The sequence below is a fragment of the Pygocentrus nattereri genome, chromosome 2, assembly GCF_015220715.1.
Source record: "Pygocentrus nattereri isolate fPygNat1 chromosome 2, fPygNat1.pri, whole genome shotgun sequence".
Classification (NCBI taxonomy): Eukaryota; Metazoa; Chordata; class Actinopteri; order Characiformes; family Serrasalmidae; genus Pygocentrus; species Pygocentrus nattereri.
In genome coordinates this window covers 35,851,660-35,869,927 of record NC_051212.1, presented here as the reverse complement: position 1 = coordinate 35,869,927, position 18,268 = coordinate 35,851,660, and the positions used below count along the sequence as shown (strand labels likewise).

Sequence of the window (18,268 nt, the reverse complement as noted above, 5' to 3'; positions counted from 1 at the left end):
AATCTGGAAAAATGTTTTTGTTGAGGAAAAATGCTGGCATTTTCCTGTTAGCTTATATTTTTGAATAACCTTTAGCCACAATCCAGGGTTCCATTATACCTGTTTCTCGTTCATCCTTTTCTATTTGTATCTGTCTTTCTATCTCTCATTCTTCTCTGTTTGGCTCTTTTCCTCTTTGTCCCTGTTAGGCTCTGGAGCAAGCAGTGCAAAGGGACTGCTATTTAAAGGTCTTTTGCAGTACCATCACATATGTGTTTGTGCTGTCCCTGTCAAATATAACAGTAAATAATCAACACATTAATTACCATAAGTACAGTAAGAGAGTCCAGTGGTGTTGTCATATCTGCAGTTCAAAACTTTAATACAGTTTTCATTCTGTTTTAATACAGATTCATAAATATGCGGCGTATTATCCTTTTTTTTTTGTTTGGGGAGTATTTATGTACTTTATGACTGTACTTGGTTGTTTGGTTAATTATTAGGCCAGAAAAGCTTTAAAGAGACACTCTTGACAAAATTAAAAATGTAACCATTGCTTCATCTGCTCTAAACATATACTGCAGCAGTCCATAGAGTGGGATTTTATGATTTTAAAACTAGAAAGAAATCTTTCTGATAATGTATCTTAAAGGTGGGAGGAACTTTTGAAAAATGGTTTAGATATTTTGGGGCTTTTATTATTATTTTAGTTTTTAAATAAACTGGTAAATGCAGAAGTTTTCTTGATTACGTTACTGCTAGAACATTGAATATCTTGCAACGGTAGAACTAGTTATTTTCTTCAAACATCATGTCATTAATTAGATTACTCAAACCACAGAAGTGACTTGTCTATACGTTTGTGGCTAGGCTAGCTGATGGGATTGGGTGTTTCCATTCTGTTATGGTGTTGTGCATATTGGGTAACGTAGTGAGACACATTGATTACCAAACAACATAAAATGGTCAATTCTGTTGAGTCAGTGAGGCTGAGGGATGCTGCACTGCAGAATACTGTACAACACAGTAAACAACATTTAAATCTAATTTTAGGGTGTTAAAATAGTCATGGAGATTCAAATATTTAGAAGTTGCTAAGTAATCAGTAAAGGACTCTACAGCCCAAAATACCACAGTGCCACTGTTCAAAAGTTTAAAGATACATGTAGAAGAAAATTCTGTTATCATGTTCATTATCATCTACCATTTCATGGGTTTCAAATTGGTTTCAAGTAATTTGTATTGAGCTATAAAGAATGAGATGAAAGGAAAAAGATGAAAAACCTAGATGTGTTCAGAATAAAGAGGTGTAGAATAACATAAAGGATGAATTTATAATAAAGCTAAATACCCAGAATACCTCATCACATTTTTAGGTAGGTAACTTGACAAAAAAATGAATATTGATTGAATGAGCTATGTAATTGTATCATATTATTGTTATTATATAATAACTATTTGTTCTTACAAAAAACAGATTTTTTTAATACAAGATCTGAAATATCTTGGTGTGTTTAGTTTACAGTAATTCAGTTTCCATCATATCACTTATTAGTATTGAATAAAATTATACCAAATATTAATAATTCCAAACTTGTGAACAGTAGTGTGTTTTACTTTAGGTACGTTCTTTATAATCTGTCTGATTCATGACCATTCATCACAAGAAGATGATGTTGCAGACACAGAAATTATCATAGACTGTAGAGAGATTGACTTCAGTTGCTCTACAAGCCTGCTGTTGGATGAAATGAAGAGTGTAATGTGCACTATACATGATTACTGCCTGTAGGGATTTGATCTTCACTTGTCATGCTGGAGTTTGCATGGACACATTGCATAAACAAACTGAAGGTGTTTGTGAGCCTTGTCATGAAGGAATGTGGAAGACCTTCACTGGCCCAGAGCACTGTGCTCTTCTCCTTTTTTCCTTTTCATATTCATCACTTCATCGTCTTTCTTATATATGTAGTTTGTGTTTAGTCTAGTTGCACTTTGCATGACTTGCTTATGTAGGATTGCAAACGTCCAAACTGACCCTCAACAAATTTAGCTGATTTTCTCCCCTTTTCTTATTATTGTCATCTAATGTCCTCGTCAACACTGCTGCTGTGTTTGATGTTGTGACGAGTCAGCTTTGTGACTCATTAATCGAGTTAACAGATCCCTTAGTCCAGCAGATGTTTATGTACTATATGTGCACAAGCGAATTATTTATTTATTTATTTTGTGTGTAATATTTTTGTTCAGGTTTTTTTGATTGTTGTCTCACAGCAAATGTTGATCCAAAGAGGGGTAAATGGTGCATTAAAGTAAATTTGCTCTAGCTAGTCACAGAATCATATGGTAAAACAAATTAATGTGATTTAGTATATTCGAGAATGGTAGACTACAGAGTCAAATATGGACTCATTTGCTGTTCATATACTTTTTGCCTGTTATCCACATCAATTGGATCGATATGAGTTTGGAGACTCAGGGTTCTGTCCCAACATCCATGGCTTCCTTTGCTTGATTATACAGCGATTCTGCTTGTACATTTTCACTCACGTCTGTTGCTCTAATTAAGTTTTTATTTTTTAAGTGACCCTTATTAGTTCCAAAACGGGGAAATCTCACCTCTGCATTTAATCCGTCCGTAAGGTACAAAAACCACATACAGAGTAGTGAGCACACACATACAAGGGGGCAGTGAGCACACTTGCCCGGAGCAGTGGGCAGCACTATCTGCAGCGCCTGGGGAGCAGTTGGGGGTTAGGTGCCTTGTTCGAGGACACCTCAGTCATGTACTGTCGGCTCTGGGGATCGAACTGGCAACCTTCTGGTCACAGGGCTGGTTCCCTAACCTCCAGCCCACGACATTTTTAAACATGAATTTTCTTTACTGCAACAGTACCAACTACAAATCATTTGCTATCAGTTACCTGATGACTCAAATGTAGTGCTACATCTAAACTAAGAGCATGAGCCATAATTATACTACGACATTTTGTTATAGGTGTAGCAACAGCAAATACAGCACATGTATGCTTACCTCATGTTATTCACATCATAAAACTGCAACATGGATTGGCTGAAATAAAAATGTTTAGGTACCATGTGATTTTGACTGAAAATGCATTGCAAATTTTGGCTTAGTTGTCAAATAGAGAAAGGAAACCTTTTTGGATGTTTAGACTGGACTCATTGTCTGACCTTTGTCCTCTATGCTTTGCAAATGAACATTGCATGAACAAATACAAGGGCTCCATTGTTCATAGTTAGCTTCAGATTTTTTTTTTTCTCTGTTTATAGTAAAGTTGTCAGCAGGACGTTTCTCAGTAATCAGTCCCTTCTCCGGTCACCCCAGTTTTACTGGCGGCGACGAAGGATTTGATGGCAGCGTTGTATGTCTGACCCCTCTACTTTACTCTTAGCTGGTCCTGACCATCCTGAGACAGACTGGTGGATTAGGCATCAGCATAGCTGGAGGAAAAGGATCTACTCCGTACAAGGGAGACGACGAGGTAAAATTGACTATAAAACAAAGTATCGCAAGTAAAATTGAGGTTGTTATAATTTGCATGCTGGTTTAATGCTGTGTTGGTGTCTGTAGGGGATCTTTATCTCCAGGGTGTCAGAAGAAGGCCCAGCTGCACGAGCTGGGGTCAAAGTGGGAGACAAATTACTTGAGGTAAATATGCTTCACAAGGTTTCTTTAAACTGTTTGTTCTCTCAAGTCCGTTATGAAAACAAGCATCATAAGAATATTCCTAGGTGATCAGGTAATACGTTCTTTCATGGCTCCACAGCAGTACAAAAGTTTGGTGAAAAGTCTAAACATTTCTTAAAACTAGTGCAGAAAAAAGTGCATTAGCTGAGACATGCGTGGTGTCTAAATTTTGCTTCTTGAGTTTTGCGCTGGAGCTATAATGCTAATGTAGCTAACGAGTAATGAAAGCTTACATGCTACTAATTAACACTGTAAACTGAACTCAGTGCCAACTTTGGGCACCAAATCTTTTATTTGCAAAATTATCTTAATTTGCGCTAAGCACAAACTTCTGTAAATTTAAGTTTTCTCAGAACTCTTGGTTTAACTAGATTCTAGTGTTTGTTCCTTAACATTTGTGATGTTTGTCAGTATCTCCAAGTTACTCAGAATTGACACCCCAGACCAGCATGCCAGAGAATCAGTGTTTTAATTTGCCCTCCTCTTGCCTTGCTAGGTAAATGGCGTAGATCTGCATGGAGCAGAGCACCACACAGCAGTAGAGGCGTTGCGGAGCTCAGGAACAGCTGTGACCATGACTGTGCTTCGTGAGCGAATGGTTGAACCAGAGAACCCTATCACTACTACTCCTCTGAGGCCAGAGGATGATTACTTCCCCCGGGAGAGAAGGTCCAGTGGCCTTCCCTTCCTCCTGGAGCCTGGCTCCACAACTGTTAGCACAGGCCCCTGTCAGCGCTTGGCCACCTGCCTAGTCCGCAATGACAAGGGTTTAGGCTTCAGCATCGCGGGGGGCAAAGGTTCAACACCATATCGTACAGGAGACACAGTAAGCACAGAAACACTACTCACAGAGGCACTGGTATAATGTTTTTTGTGCAGAAAAAGCTTTTATTATATAATAGATGTAAATGATTTATACTAATGCAAATTTTGAGGTGACTGCTGTTCTGTTTTCTTATGACTAGCAAAGGTTAGTGAATTGAGGAAGTATGGGAACAGATGAAGAGTATCTAATTTGTTAGATGCAGAGGAAAGCTGAGAAACTGTGTATGGAGTTACTGAGTAACTCAGTCACAGCTTCTGCGGGTTGGTTGTTCGGTTTCTATTGTTCGTTTTGTGTACTAGTACTGTCATTTGATATGCACCCATTATACTGCAGCTGGCTCTATTGCTACATAAATAGTGTTAAAACACAGAAGGAAAACAGGTCTTTCTCAGGTACTTTTCCTATAAATATTTTTCCAAAACATTTTTTTTGTAACATTAAATTGGTTAGAAGCAAAGTCTCTACTGCCCTTTGTTGATGCTAACTGCTGATGCAAGGCTTTTTGAGGGAACAAAGAGGAAACAAAGAAGGAAATTAGTGGTCATATGACACAAATTAGAGAAAGGAAGTGAATGCTGTCTGTTGACAAAGGGAACATAAAACCCGGAAACTGAAGTTAAAAACAGTCTGTTAATGAAGAACAAGCTGTATATTCAAAAAGGTTTATGCATGGTTTGAGGAATGTGTTGCTTTCCAAGATCATACATGATACAGGAACTCATACAGTTGGGCCTCATCCATGCGTATCTGGATATTTAAAAAAAAAAAAAAAAAAAACATTAGTGATTTGGTGTTAACATTTGTTATTTTGTTTACCTTTCTTGACTGTAGTGCAGAGGCATCTTAATGTACTGCACTCAGTTCTGTTCAGTTGCAAATATTGGAAAAAAAAAGTCCTCAGTGATTCCAAAGATGCGCTCCATTAATGATGATTAACCAAAGTCAGGTTCCATCCATCCTTTATCTTCTGCTTCTCCGGGGTTTGGGTCGCGGGGGCAGCATCCTAAGCAATGAAGCCCAGACCTCTCTTTCCCCAGCCACTTCCACTAGCTCTCCAAGGGGGATTCTGAGGCGCTCCCAGGCCAGCTGGGCGATATAGTCACGCCAGCGTGTCCTGGGTCTTCCCCGGGGTCTCCTCCCAGGTACACTTGCCTGTGACACCTCCCGAGGGAGGCGTCCAGGAGGCATCCTAACCAGATGCCCGAACCACCTCAGCTGGCTCGTCTCGACGTGAAGAAGCAGCGGCTCTACTCCGAGTCCCTCCCAGATGACCGAACTTCTCACCCTATCTCTAAGGGAGAGTCCAGATAAACTGCAGAGGAAACTCATTTCGGCCGCTTGTATTCGCGATCTTATTCTTTCGGTCATTACCCAAAGCTCATGACCATAGGTGAAGGTGGGAACGTAGATCGACTGTAAATCGAGAGCTTTGCCTTATGGCTCAGCTCTTTCTTTACCACAACAGACCGTAAAGAGCCCGCATCACTGCTGACCCAGCACCAATCCGCTTGTCAATCTCCCGCTCCCTTGTACCATCACTCATGAACAAGACCCCGAGATACTTGAACTCCTCCACTTGAGGCAAGAGCCTATCCCCGACACAGAGAGGGCTCTCCGCCCTTTTCCGCCTGAGAACCATGGTCTCGGATTTAGAGGTACTGATTCTCATCCCGGCCACTTCACACTCAGCTGCAAACCGATCCAGTGAAAGCTGAAGTTCGCGGCCTGATGTCCCCAATAGGACCACATCATCTGCAAACGGCAGACCCTGAGGTCACCAAACCGGACACCCTCCATCCCCTGACTGCGCCTAGAAATTCTATCCATAAAAATTATGAATAGAATCGGTGACAATCGGTTGACTGAGTCCAACTCTCACTGGGAACGAGTCTGACTTACTGCCGGCCATGCGAACCAAACTCCAGCTTTGTTTGTACAGGGCCTGAATGGCTCGTAGCAAAGAGCCATGTACCCCGTACTCCCGAAGCACCTCCCACAGAATACCCCGGGGAACACAGTCGAATGCCTTCTCCAAATCCACAAAGCACATGTGGACTGGTTGGGCAAACTCCCATGAACCCTCCAGAATCCTGGAGAGGGTGAGGAGTTGGTCCAGTGTTCCACGACCAGGGTGGAACCCGCACTGCTCCTCCTGGATCCGAGGTTCGACTATAAGCCGGACTCTCTTCTCCAGTACCCCTGCATAGACCTTACCAGGGAGGTTGAGGAGTGTGATTCCCCTGTAGTTGGAACACACCCTCTGGTCCCCTTTTTAAAAAAGAGGCACCACCACCCCAGTCTGCCAATCCATGAGCTACAGGCAGCCACTTCAACAATGGAGGCGCGGAACATGGCCCATTCTGAGTCAATGTCCCCCACCTCCCCCGATATCTGGTCAAAGTTCTGACGGAGGTGCGAGTTGAAGATCAATCTGACAGGTTCTTCTGCCAGACGTTCCCAGCAAACCCTCACTATACGTTTGGGCTTGCCTGGTCTGAGCGGCATCTTCCCCCACCACCTGATCCAACTCACCACCAGGTGGTGATCAGTTGATAGCTCAGAAAACCCCAACATACATAGTCGGGGGACTATGAGAGAGCCCACACCTGCCCACCGCCTCTCACCATGGGCAACCCCAGAAAAGAATAAAGTCCAGCCCCTCTCAAGGAGATTGGACCCAGAGCCCAAGCTGTGTGTTGAGGTGAGCCCGACTATATCTAGCCGGTATCTCTCAACCTCGCGCACCAACTCAGGCTCCATCCCCGCCAGTGAGGTAACATTCCAAGTTCCAAAAGCCAGTTTCAGCAACCGAGGATCCGAACGCCAAGGCCCACGCCTTCGGACACTGCCCGATCCACAAAACACCGAACCCCTACTACTGCCCCTCCCATTGGTGGTGGGTCGATGGGAGGGGGGACTCACGTAACTCCTTCGGGCTGGGCCCAGCCAGGCACCATAACTAAATGCCCGGCCACCAGACTCTCGCTGGCGAGCCCCTCCCACAGGCCTGGCTCTAGGGTGGGGCCCCGGTAACCCTGTTCCGGGCAGGGTACACAAGTCCTGTTTTCGTCTTTTCATAAGGGTTATTATGGATCACACTTTGTCTGACCTGTCACCTAGGACCAGTTTGCCATGGGAGACCCTACCAGGAGCTTTTGCTTTAGACAACATAGCTCCTAGAATCATTCAAGCACGCACACCCCTCCACCACGATAAGGTGGTGATCCATGGAGAGGACCAAAGTCAGGTTTGAAAATCCTAACTTCATTTGTATGAAGTGATCAGGACTGAGCCAGTGTTTTAAAGACAATGGTGTAGCCATGGCATCTTTGTTGTCTCTTGTTTGCTTTTAAAGCTTTTAGTTTCTGGCAAAAACACACTTTGTAATGCAGTAACATCACTTTGTAACATTTTGCGCAGTATGCATGCTCCCTGTACATCACATTTTATGCGTTGACATGTTTTATCGCCCCCTATTGGGCTGATATGTTTTTAAAATTGTTTGTTTTGTTGTTTTTTTTAGAGAGAGATTTTCAGTAATGCTGTTGTGAATCACATTTGTTTTTGAAAGCAGAGAAAAACACTTTTAAAAATGTTCAGAAATGTGTGGACTAGACCTTAACCTTTAGCATGTTTTTCGCCTTGCTACAGTTGGTTGCAATGAAGCAGACCTTCCACAGGCTTCTTGCAAAGCTGCTGTATGAATGTTCACCATAAAAAAATTTAAAACAAGTTTTCTGTGACTTTGAAGCCCTGGTCTAGTCGTGGAGCACGTACACAGCAACCTTTTTCCAGTGTAATCGCTGGTAGTGTCACCAAGGCAACGGAGATATGAATAGCAACCTGACACCTGATAGGGAACTAGTGTTAGAGCCTGAGTGGGAGAGAAGTGTATTTTTGGCTCAACACAGAAGCCACATGCTGTACTGCCCTCTTGCTCTCTCCTACAAAAACATATATATACACATACGCACACTGTTCTACACTTCTTGTTAAAGGGCTGTAGAAGGAGACCTATGTATTTAAACATGCACACATGCTCTCATGCTCTTTGCTGAGTAACTGTAAGTTCTGCTGACTTCCTCTCCCTGAGTTGAGTGGCTGATGTGCTCTTCTGTTTGTTTTTAGAAACTAGTATGTTTTGGAAAGTTTTTCTTCTTGGAAATGGAAGGTTTTGGCTTGTTAAGACTCCTGACCTGTTATGCTGTGTGGTTGATTAAAGTCACATTAAGTGTTTGTTTTAGTGACTATTGTGGTTAAGCTTGAATTGCGTACAATCTTTTTTGGTCTGCTGCAATGTCAGTAATGATTTTAGTGTTTTAAGGTCTTTAACATTTAAGGCTTGATTTCTCAGACATGAATTTAACCTCGTTTTAAATCAAACTGTAGTGCCAGTGATGAATCACCATTGCAAATTATTTTTAGTCTAAGCCATAACGGTCCTTTTTTGTTTTAAGAGTCTATAATTATAGAATTAAAGCTCAGTCTAAAGCTGTTCAATACAATTTTCTAAGGCTTGTCATTTCAAACTTTCTTTACAAAATTACATTTGTTAAATTACATTACAATATAAAAATGTTAACCTTATCAGAAAAGAGTAGCGTTGATACAAAAATTTACATCATAGATAGTTTGATTAAATTGTATAGTAAGAGACATATACTAATTGCTCAGCTGTGTATTTCTTATATGTTTGCTTTGCAGAGGGTTTTTATTTATAATTTACTTAAGTTTGATGGCTTACAGTACCATATTTACCTTGGATTTAGGATTCTGCTTCATACCTTGCTACAAAATCTATTCGTATTAGTCTAATGTTTTTAGAAATACGGCAACATTTTCAAATGTGTGCCTATTGTCAGACTTTAAGTTTGAATTCTTGCTCAACTATTTAAATACACTTCTATAGCTAAAAGTATGTGGATACCTGACCGCAGGGCACAGTCAAGCTGTAACAGGGAAACTGTAACAACATAAAACTGTTGCCACAAAGCTTGCATTATTTAATTGTCTAAAATGTCTTTATATGCTGTGGCCTTTACATTACCCTTCACTGGAGCTAAGGGGCAGAGCTGAAGAACAACCTCAGACCATTACTGTTGCCAAAGCGCATTTCCAAAATTGTCCATCAGACTGCAAGATAGTGAAGTGTGATTCTCTGCTCCAGAGAAAACGTTTCCACTGCTCCAGAGTCCATTGGTGGAATACTTTACAGTACTCCAGTTGACGTTTGGCATTGCCCATCTTGATCTTAGGCTTGTGTACAGCTACTTGGCCATGGAAACCAATTTCATTAAGCTCCTGACACCCAGTTCTTGTGCAGAAGTTGCTTCCAGAGGCAGTTTGGAGCTGCAACAAGTGATGACAGAGGGTGTGCTACTTTCATTCAGCTCTTGGCAGCTGAGCTTGAAGAGTTTGTGACCTAGTTGTTGTTCCTAGATGCTTCCATTTCACAATAATATCAGTTGAACAGGACAGATCTGACAGGGTTGAAATGTCACAAACTGACTTGTGGCAAAGGGGGCATCCTGTTACAGTGCCACATTTAAAGTCATTGAGCTCTGAATTTTATACACCTGCTTGCAATGGGTTTGGATCAAACACAATATAATTTGATGGGTTGTCCACATACTTTTGGCCACTTAGTGTATTTTTGCAGTTGATTCTCACTCCACCTCTTCTTCTCTCTCAGGGAATCTTCATCTCTCGCATCGCTGAGGGAGGGGCTGCTCACCGAGACAACATTCTCCATGTAGGAGACAGGGTCATATCTGTGAGTGAGGCACATTGTCACACATTGTCACACTATCTGTCAGACTTTCTCTCTCTAAGCTGAAATGGTGTCTGTTCTTTGAAGTTGATAATGTAAACAAAGTCGTAGAAATCATATCAGCTGTACTGAATGAAATTTCTCTAATATAAATACGCTGAGGAAGAGTCAGCAGAGTGTAATGAATGTTCAGTCTTGTGATTATTGAGTTTACTCACTGCATGGGCCAAGTACTAGACCGAGAACAGCAGTGTGAGTTTAACTGGATTGAGCCCCTTATGCATGCCTTAATCTTTCAGCTTTATACCTCATCCTTTGCTGAGACGGACTATGCAACTGTTTTCTCACTGTCTAATTATATGTAGCAGTCCCTTTTTGTTGTGTATTGTTTTCTTACAGTAAGTGAAACTGCATTAATAACTGTGTGGATTCTAGCTGTTCTTTATCTCTCTTGAAGTCCTGTATCTCTTTTGCATTCTTGCTCTTTTACTGTCCTTGCATCTACACACTAATGCACTCCTTACCTGCGTGGTGGTGGGTGTGGTGGTGGGGGTGTCGTGGTCTGGGTGTTGCGGGTACACTGTCTATGGGTAACTAGTTACTTGGTTACTATAGCAGCCAGCCTCTGTAAAACAGCCAATGGTAAGCACCGATACTGAATGGTCAGTGCTGGCCTCTGTTTATAATTTATGAATTTATGATGTGGAAATAGCCTGATAGAAATACAATGCACAACTTGTACATCCCACATTTTATATCTTTCAGTTTATTTATTGCCTTTGCATATTTAAGGCCACATTTTAAAGAGTGATGCTCTTTTGTGTTTTAAATTGGCAAAGGCAAATCTTGGAAGGTGGGGTTTTTTTTTTTGTTTTGTTTTTTTTTTTTTTTGTAAGTAAACTATAATTGTAGCAGGATATTTGACCATATCTATAGGATACATCAACAAGTAAGCAAAGTTTGACACAGATTTAAGTGTAAAAACATATAGTTTAAAGGCTGAAATAATAATCATGATAGTTTCAACAGAGCTGTGTTCAGACAGGTTTTTCTAACAGTTAATGCTCTTCCCTGCTTTCACGACCAAGCTTCTTTCACTACCGCTGGCGGCATCTCTTTCTTTTCTTTCATTCTTTTTCTAACCCTGATCAGGCAAACTTCCTGCTCTTATGAATGCCTTTAGGACTGCATGCATGCTTATCACCAAAAGACCGTATTTTAAAATGGTAGCTCTAATGATGTTACAAACATGAAAATGCATGATGGTACTTGAGCTTCAGGGATATTTAAGCTTTAGTGGCCCTTCATATGGCTCTGTATGTAAGAGTTTTGGAAGCCTTGCAAACTCTTGAGTCTTGTCCCAACTAACAGTAATTTTATAAAGGAAACAGGTCCACTTAAAGCATATGTGGTAGTAGACATTGAGACAACTTGTCATTAGCTCTTAAGCATGAATCGCTGTCTCCACCCAGTCCAGCACTGCTGGCTGTTTCTGACTCTCCTCCCCTTCCATCCTCTCACCTGGTGTGTGACTATTGCTCTAGATCAATGGTGTAGACATGACAGAAGCCAGACATGACCAGGCAGTAGCGCTGCTTACCGGCACCTCCCCCACCATCACCCTGCTGGTCGAGCGGGACCAGGCAAGCGCAGGTGGCTCTTCGCCCCGAACGCGCCCCCACTCACCCCCTCCTCCAGAGCCCTCTGACTCCCCCGAGCAAGAGGAGGCTGGAGACGAGCACCTGGGAAACCATCTCAGTTGCCCAATGGAGGACGAGTACCCCATAGAGGTGAGGCCCAGACTAAGACAGAAACATCAATATGTTGGTTAGCCAGAAACTTCATGACTTCCTGATGATTTATATATTTGGAATAAATTGTCAAACTGCACTTACCTTGCATTTTCTGACTGAAGTGATTCAGCCCATTAGGGCTTATAGCTGTTTGTGGGCTGTGAAAGACTGAAAGAGGCCAAAATGCTTATTACTGTCACCTTTTTTTTGTTTGGTTGTCATTGTGAATGAATTCCAGAGAAAGTGGTGCACGGTATGAAGGCTTACTATTGTGTTGTGTTAGGATAGTGTTTTTGTGTCTAGGATAATGTATTGAAACTTATGTGTGTAAATGATATCACTTTGCGTTATTGATTGTGTTGTCTCGTTTGAGTAGTTATGTGATGTGAACTAGTTTAATGATTCTCTTCAGAAGTAGCTTTTCCCTCTTTCTTTACAACCTTCGTTTTCCACCAGTTTGCAGCCATTAGCACTACATTTAATTGAATTACTAGCACGGATCACAAAGTAGCTCAGAATATGCCAAATGCCATCAAATATTTTATAATTTGTGTTTCATAATGTGTCCTGATCTCATAGGAAGTGACATTAGTCAAAACAGGTGGCCCTCTGGGACTGAGCATCGTGGGTGGGAGTGACCACGCCAGCCACCCATTTGGCGTCAGTGAACCAGGCGTGTTTATTTCAAAGGTAATGTTGACAAAATTGTGTAGAACTTACCCAAGAAGCAAGTGGCATGCATGCACTATGTATGGCTACAATGGCAGTTAAGCTACAAGGCCAGTTAAGTCAAGATCCTATGCTCCTCTGACAGTTTTGATTTCTCTGAGTAGGTCATCCCTAATGGTCTAGCCTGTCAGAGTGGGCTACGAGTGGGCGATCGGATACTAGAGGTGAACACCATTGATCTGCGACATGCCACACACCAGGAGGCTGTGAAAGCTCTGCTCTCCAACAAGCAGGAGATCCGCCTGTTGGTCCGCAGAGACCCTTCACCCCCGGGCATGCAGGTACACACAGTCACTTTTGTGGCAAATGTGCACATGCAGACCACTTAATCACTATTATATACACAGACACAACAGACAAATGTTGGTAGTGTTTTAAACTGCATAATGTGGAGGTAAACCTATAAAATTACCCTTCATTTGTTTAGGAAATTGTGATTCACAAACAGCCAGGAGAGAAGCTGGGAATCAGCATCAGAGGAGGAGCTAGAGGACATGCAGGCAACCCCTTCGACCCTACAGATGAGGGTATCTTCATCTCCAAGGTAGTAATCAAATAACCATTCGAAAAACACATTTACAGACTGATTTTAGAAGTCTAGAGTAAGGAAGTAAAGAGAGATAAATAATTTGATAAACATTTATTGAAATTTGACCGATATGGCTGTGAATATTGATTGAGTTGATTTGTTTATTTACTGTAATTGTAATTAATTTCAGATTATGGACTGTAGTACTTGAGTGAATTTGCAGTTTCAAAAATTTTATCTCAAAAGAGAAACTAGGGCATCACAGAGTTCACTCCTAAATATTAGTTGAGTTGTGTTCACAATTTAGAAATTTTTTGAAAAATACCCACATTATACTATAATTTTTAAAAAGATTTTGACCTTTTTTAATTCAGTAAAGAAATCCTTCAGAAGATGAAGAGAATCTCATCTCATTTGTATTTCAGCCAGTGCTTCCTAGGCTTCTGTCTTTTTGTCCTTATTGTAGGTGAGCTCCAGTGGTGCTGCTGCACGAGATGGCCGCTTGAAGGTGGGCATGAGAATCCTAGAGGTGGGCAATCACAGTCTCCTGGGCATGACTCACACAGAAGCAGTCAGGGTTTTGCGTGCCACTGGAGATACATTAGTCATGCTGGTGTGTGACGGCTTCGATCCCAGGAACGCGCCAGGCATTGAGGTAAATTGCAGCAAACTTTTAATGACAGAATATTCAAGAAAAGCTACATAGCTCGGGTAAATCAGACACTAGAGATGCTAAGTCTGGCAAACTCTTTTGATCATTTTTTTGGAATTATCATTAGGTAGTGGTTAACTGTTTATTTGCAAGCTTAAAAATCATCTCGTTAATATGGATAGTTCCAGTTCTGAAATCTATTTGGCTGAGCCACGTTCAAAGTCATTATGAAATATTTGATATGTGCTCATGTATGAGTGCACACATCACTGAGATAAAAAATGTTACTTGTGTAGACAGTGGAACTGATAAATAGGGTCAGGCATAAGCATGTGTATGAAGAGAGCAGCTCAAAACCAAATTTAAACTTAACCTTTAGGTTAACAATTTAGGGGCTCGCAAATGTTTGTTCATAATTATATGACTAAAAACTACAAAATGACAGGTAAATACAATAATGGACCCCTAAAAGTTTATTATTCTAAAATTTTAAGTTTCATTGCAAGCATTATTCATGACTAGCCCAAGTTAAAATGTACATCAATGCTAGGACATTGGCTAGTTTTGAACCACTGTATCACAGTAGCTCTTGATTTTTCTTGCCATCAGTCAAGTCCTTTTTTCACACCCGTGTGATTTCCTCGTACCACAGTGAATCGCAGTTTCTCCTGGAGAATATGGTCTAAATAGTTTTCTTTTTTGGTGGGCCTATATAGCAGATAGTCTTTTACAGCCCAAAACATTCTATATGTTATTCTATATCTATCATAAATTGAGTGCTAAACCCACCTATTAAAAAATCAGCTGTTTATTAAAAATGAAAAGGAAAAAAAACTCAAACAGTTGGTTAATCGTTAATCATTAACATTTATATGTTCCAATGTGCTTTCTTTGTATGTATGCAGGCATCCCCAGGTGTGATTGCTAACCCGTTTGCATCAGGAATTGTCCGAAAGAATAGCATGGAGAGCATTTCTTCAATAGACAGAGACCTGAGCCCAGAGGAGATTGACATTATGCAGAAGGTGAGCTTTTCGTATGTCAGACTTGTAGAACATGTCCTGGGAAAATAAGAAGTAGCATTGAAAGGAACTGTTTTCTTCTGAAGGAGGTTGAGATGGTGAGGGAGACGTCTCAGTGGGAGCGAGAGGAGATGGAGAAAGTGGTGAGTGAACTTTTGCTGGCTTATCAAGACAAGGCAAAACAGGAGTTATTGTCCAAATTCACAAGCTTCCCTTATGACGTTTGCTAATATGTGTGGGTTCTATCCTTCTCAATTTCTCTCTTTTATCCCCTCATTCCCTACCCCTCCCTGTATGAACTCTCATTTCCATATTCATTTTTCAATCCTGTCAACTTGTTTTCTTTTAACTCCCATTTACTTCCTTCGTAACGTCCATCTCTTTGATTGCATTCGCACCATTCACTGCGTTGTTCATTCAAACCCCAACATCATGTAACACCCTTCCCCACTGATTTAATGGATGTGTGCTTGTGGCCATCGTTCATCCTTTTTTGGTCTATGACCTCCTCATGTGTGTGACTGGTCACCCCCTCCCCTCCTGCTCTTCCCCCTCCTCTTTTGGTGAAGGAGCGAATGCGCTTGGAGCGCGAGGAAGCTACTCGTCTGCTGGAGGAGGAAACTGAGGTGAGGCCTTATGCCCCTGCTGTTTTAGGACCGCCCCTGCCACCAGAGGGCAGCAGTGCACTCTGGGCTTGGACATGCCACAGAGCATCAACCTGTTCCTCCTCTGAATCTCTGAGCTCGAGAAAGAACTTTAGCTTTATTTATAATAGTATGTTACAGCGCTGATATGTTTTTGTTTTTTTTTTTTTTTTTACATCCTGAAAACTGACATTCTATACAGTGTTTTAAATTATTTAATGTTGTGCATTGTCTGCAGAGTTTGAGCACTGGACCTCTGAAACTGGACTACAAAACACTGGCAGCCCTTCCCACAACCAGTCTACAGAAAGTCAATCGGGTGAGTCGCAGCCTGTCATGCTTTACGCTTTCCATGCTGAGCAAGAGCTCTGACAGACTTGAGTTGCTTTAGAGAGAGCTGAGCAGACAGAGCAGAAACCTTTAGCTGTACAGTTGGTACTGCATTCCATCGATTTGACATTGGCCTGTGACAGGTGACTGAATGACCATGACTAACAGTTCCCAGTGACAGTAAATTTATTTAAGTAAAGCCATAGCAAGACACTATTATTCCCACATGTGAAGATAACATGTTGTGTGATCCTATATTAATGCCATATTCATTGTAACTAACAGATAAAATTGTTCTAGAAATGCGGCTGTTGAACTACACTGGTTGAATATATATTCAACCAGATATAATGGCAATACAAAAAACCTTTATGTACATATTATGTACCCTTACAGTGCACATTTTAGGACATCCTCAATGTCAGATGGAATTACAGCCAGGCTAATCTAAAAATTCCATAAGGGGTACAGATTTTAAGGGTTTAAAAATAATAATAATAATAATAAAAACTTATTTTTTTAAATATATAATATTTCTTTTGGATACATTTTGTGTGTTTTATTTGATGTTTTGTATTTCAGTTCAGTTCAAGCTATATTGCTGTAATAGAATTGCTTAGTTTGATGTGAATTGTTTTCCTAACAGCAGAAAGAGACACTAAACTGACCACCGACAACTAACATAGTGCAAGCCGTCAGTTAATTGCTAGGATTAGTTGGTGTACTAGAGCAGGGAAATCACCAAACTGTTGGACTCTGGCCCTCAATTCTCTACACCTGCTGTAAACCAATCTAGTGGTCCCAACATAGTCCTCAAGGCTACTCACACAACTACTCAACCTAACTCGCAATGGGGTAAAGGAAAATATGAACTGTTTGGGGGACCAGGTTGGGAACCACTTATCTTATTGAATGTGTTGACTGCATTACACACCCAGTTGAAATATATTACAGATGTAGTTCCTATACAGACAACAGGTTGCAGAATGTGCCTTTGTGCAGTGATAGAAATGTACAGAATGTTGCAGAAAATGCTTGATCACATAGTTGGACATGAGTATTTTGAAGAACACTTTTTAATGCTTTGAGTCTGTATTAAAGTTTTTAAATAAATTCTAAAAACAAAAGCTACACAGTTTATAAACAGAGACGTCTAGATTCCTGTTTATATGAACTTAAAAGTAATTTTGAGCAGCTTGAACAAGAGCAAAAAAGGTTACTTTAATTCAATTTTGAGCAAAAAGCAGCAAAATACATAATTTTAGGCCAAAATCAAGCCTGTGGAATAATGGAATATTCTATTATTCAATAGAAAAAAATTGTTGCTATTAAAAATTGTCTTTGGCACAGCCTAGAAGGACACACGCCCATGGATCAACTGAAGAATAAATATTGAAAAGAAATTAAATGCTGTTTCATAGGATAATTGTAAAGTATCAGTGCCACGTTTAAAGTTCTGTTCTGTGATTCCACTTTGACTTATGGAATTGTCAGACTTATTTTTTGCTCTTCATACCACGTTGTGTGTAGTTCTGTCTGTTTCCCTGTAACACCAGCTCATGATGGTGAAGTGGGCAGCCATTAAAAAGTTATTTTCAATTAAACTTCCAGGCGAGTCATTGTTGTATCCTAAAAAAAAATATATATATATATATATATATATACATATATACATGTGTGTGTGTCTGTGTGTCTGTGTGTGTCTGTGTGTGTGTGTGTGTGTGTGTGTGTGTGTGTGTGTGTGTATATGCGCACACATATACACTCACTGGCCACTTTATTGGGTACACCTGTTCAGTTACTTGTTAACAGAAATAGCTAATCAGCCAATCACATGGCCGCAACTCAATGCATTTAGGTATGTAGAAGTGGTCAAGACAACTTGCTGAAGTGTAAACTGAGCATCAGAATGGAGAAGAGAGGTGATTTAAGTGACTTTGAATGTTGCGTGGTTGTTGGTGCCAGATGGGCTGGTCTGAGTATTTCAGAAACTGCTGATCTGCTGGGATTTTTTTTTTTTTTTTTTTTTTGCATTTTACACAACTACAAATTAAAGGAAAGATTGAATACTCTGGCTTATTTTACATCTGACAGTCTGGCAACAAAGCTACAGTTCCTTGTGTTCAAAAAGGAAAAAAAAGAAAACTGGACAGGGGAATTGGGGTGACAGCTGACGAGGACTCAGGGGTTATTTTAAAATAAGTATGTCTGTGGCTGATTGGTCATGCTGCTCATGGGTGGGTGGGCCATTGGAGAGTAAGGTTCCCATCATAGTTTAATCT

The 18,268-nt window shown here is 40.8% G+C and overlaps 1 protein-coding gene across 15 annotated transcripts in view; it reads left to right on the top strand.

Annotated features, from left to right (window-relative positions):
* Positions 1-18,268, top strand: part of scrib (scribble planar cell polarity protein) — an 88,438-nt gene that overhangs the window by 51,564 nt on the left and 18,606 nt on the right. For 13 of the 15 annotated variants that reach the window (XM_037531430.1, XM_037531381.1, XM_037531383.1 and 10 more), the window contains 13 exons: positions 3,396-3,485; positions 3,575-3,652; positions 4,188-4,517; positions 10,210-10,290; positions 11,832-12,077; positions 12,660-12,770; positions 12,914-13,090; positions 13,237-13,353; positions 13,805-13,993; positions 14,896-15,015; positions 15,099-15,155; positions 15,582-15,638; positions 15,895-15,975. In XM_037531430.1, the coding sequence (XP_037387327.1) occupies positions 3,396-3,485; positions 3,575-3,652; positions 4,188-4,517; positions 10,210-10,290; positions 11,832-12,077; positions 12,660-12,770; positions 12,914-13,090; positions 13,237-13,353; positions 13,805-13,993; positions 14,896-15,015; positions 15,099-15,155; positions 15,582-15,638; positions 15,895-15,975 (1,734 nt within the window). The remainder of the gene's footprint in view (positions 1-3,395; positions 3,486-3,574; positions 3,653-4,187; positions 4,518-10,209; positions 10,291-11,831; positions 12,078-12,659; positions 12,771-12,913; positions 13,091-13,236; positions 13,354-13,804; positions 13,994-14,895; positions 15,016-15,098; positions 15,156-15,581; positions 15,639-15,894; positions 15,976-18,268) is intronic. The other 2 variants (XM_037531382.1, XM_017719629.2) reach the window with 1 other exon arrangement.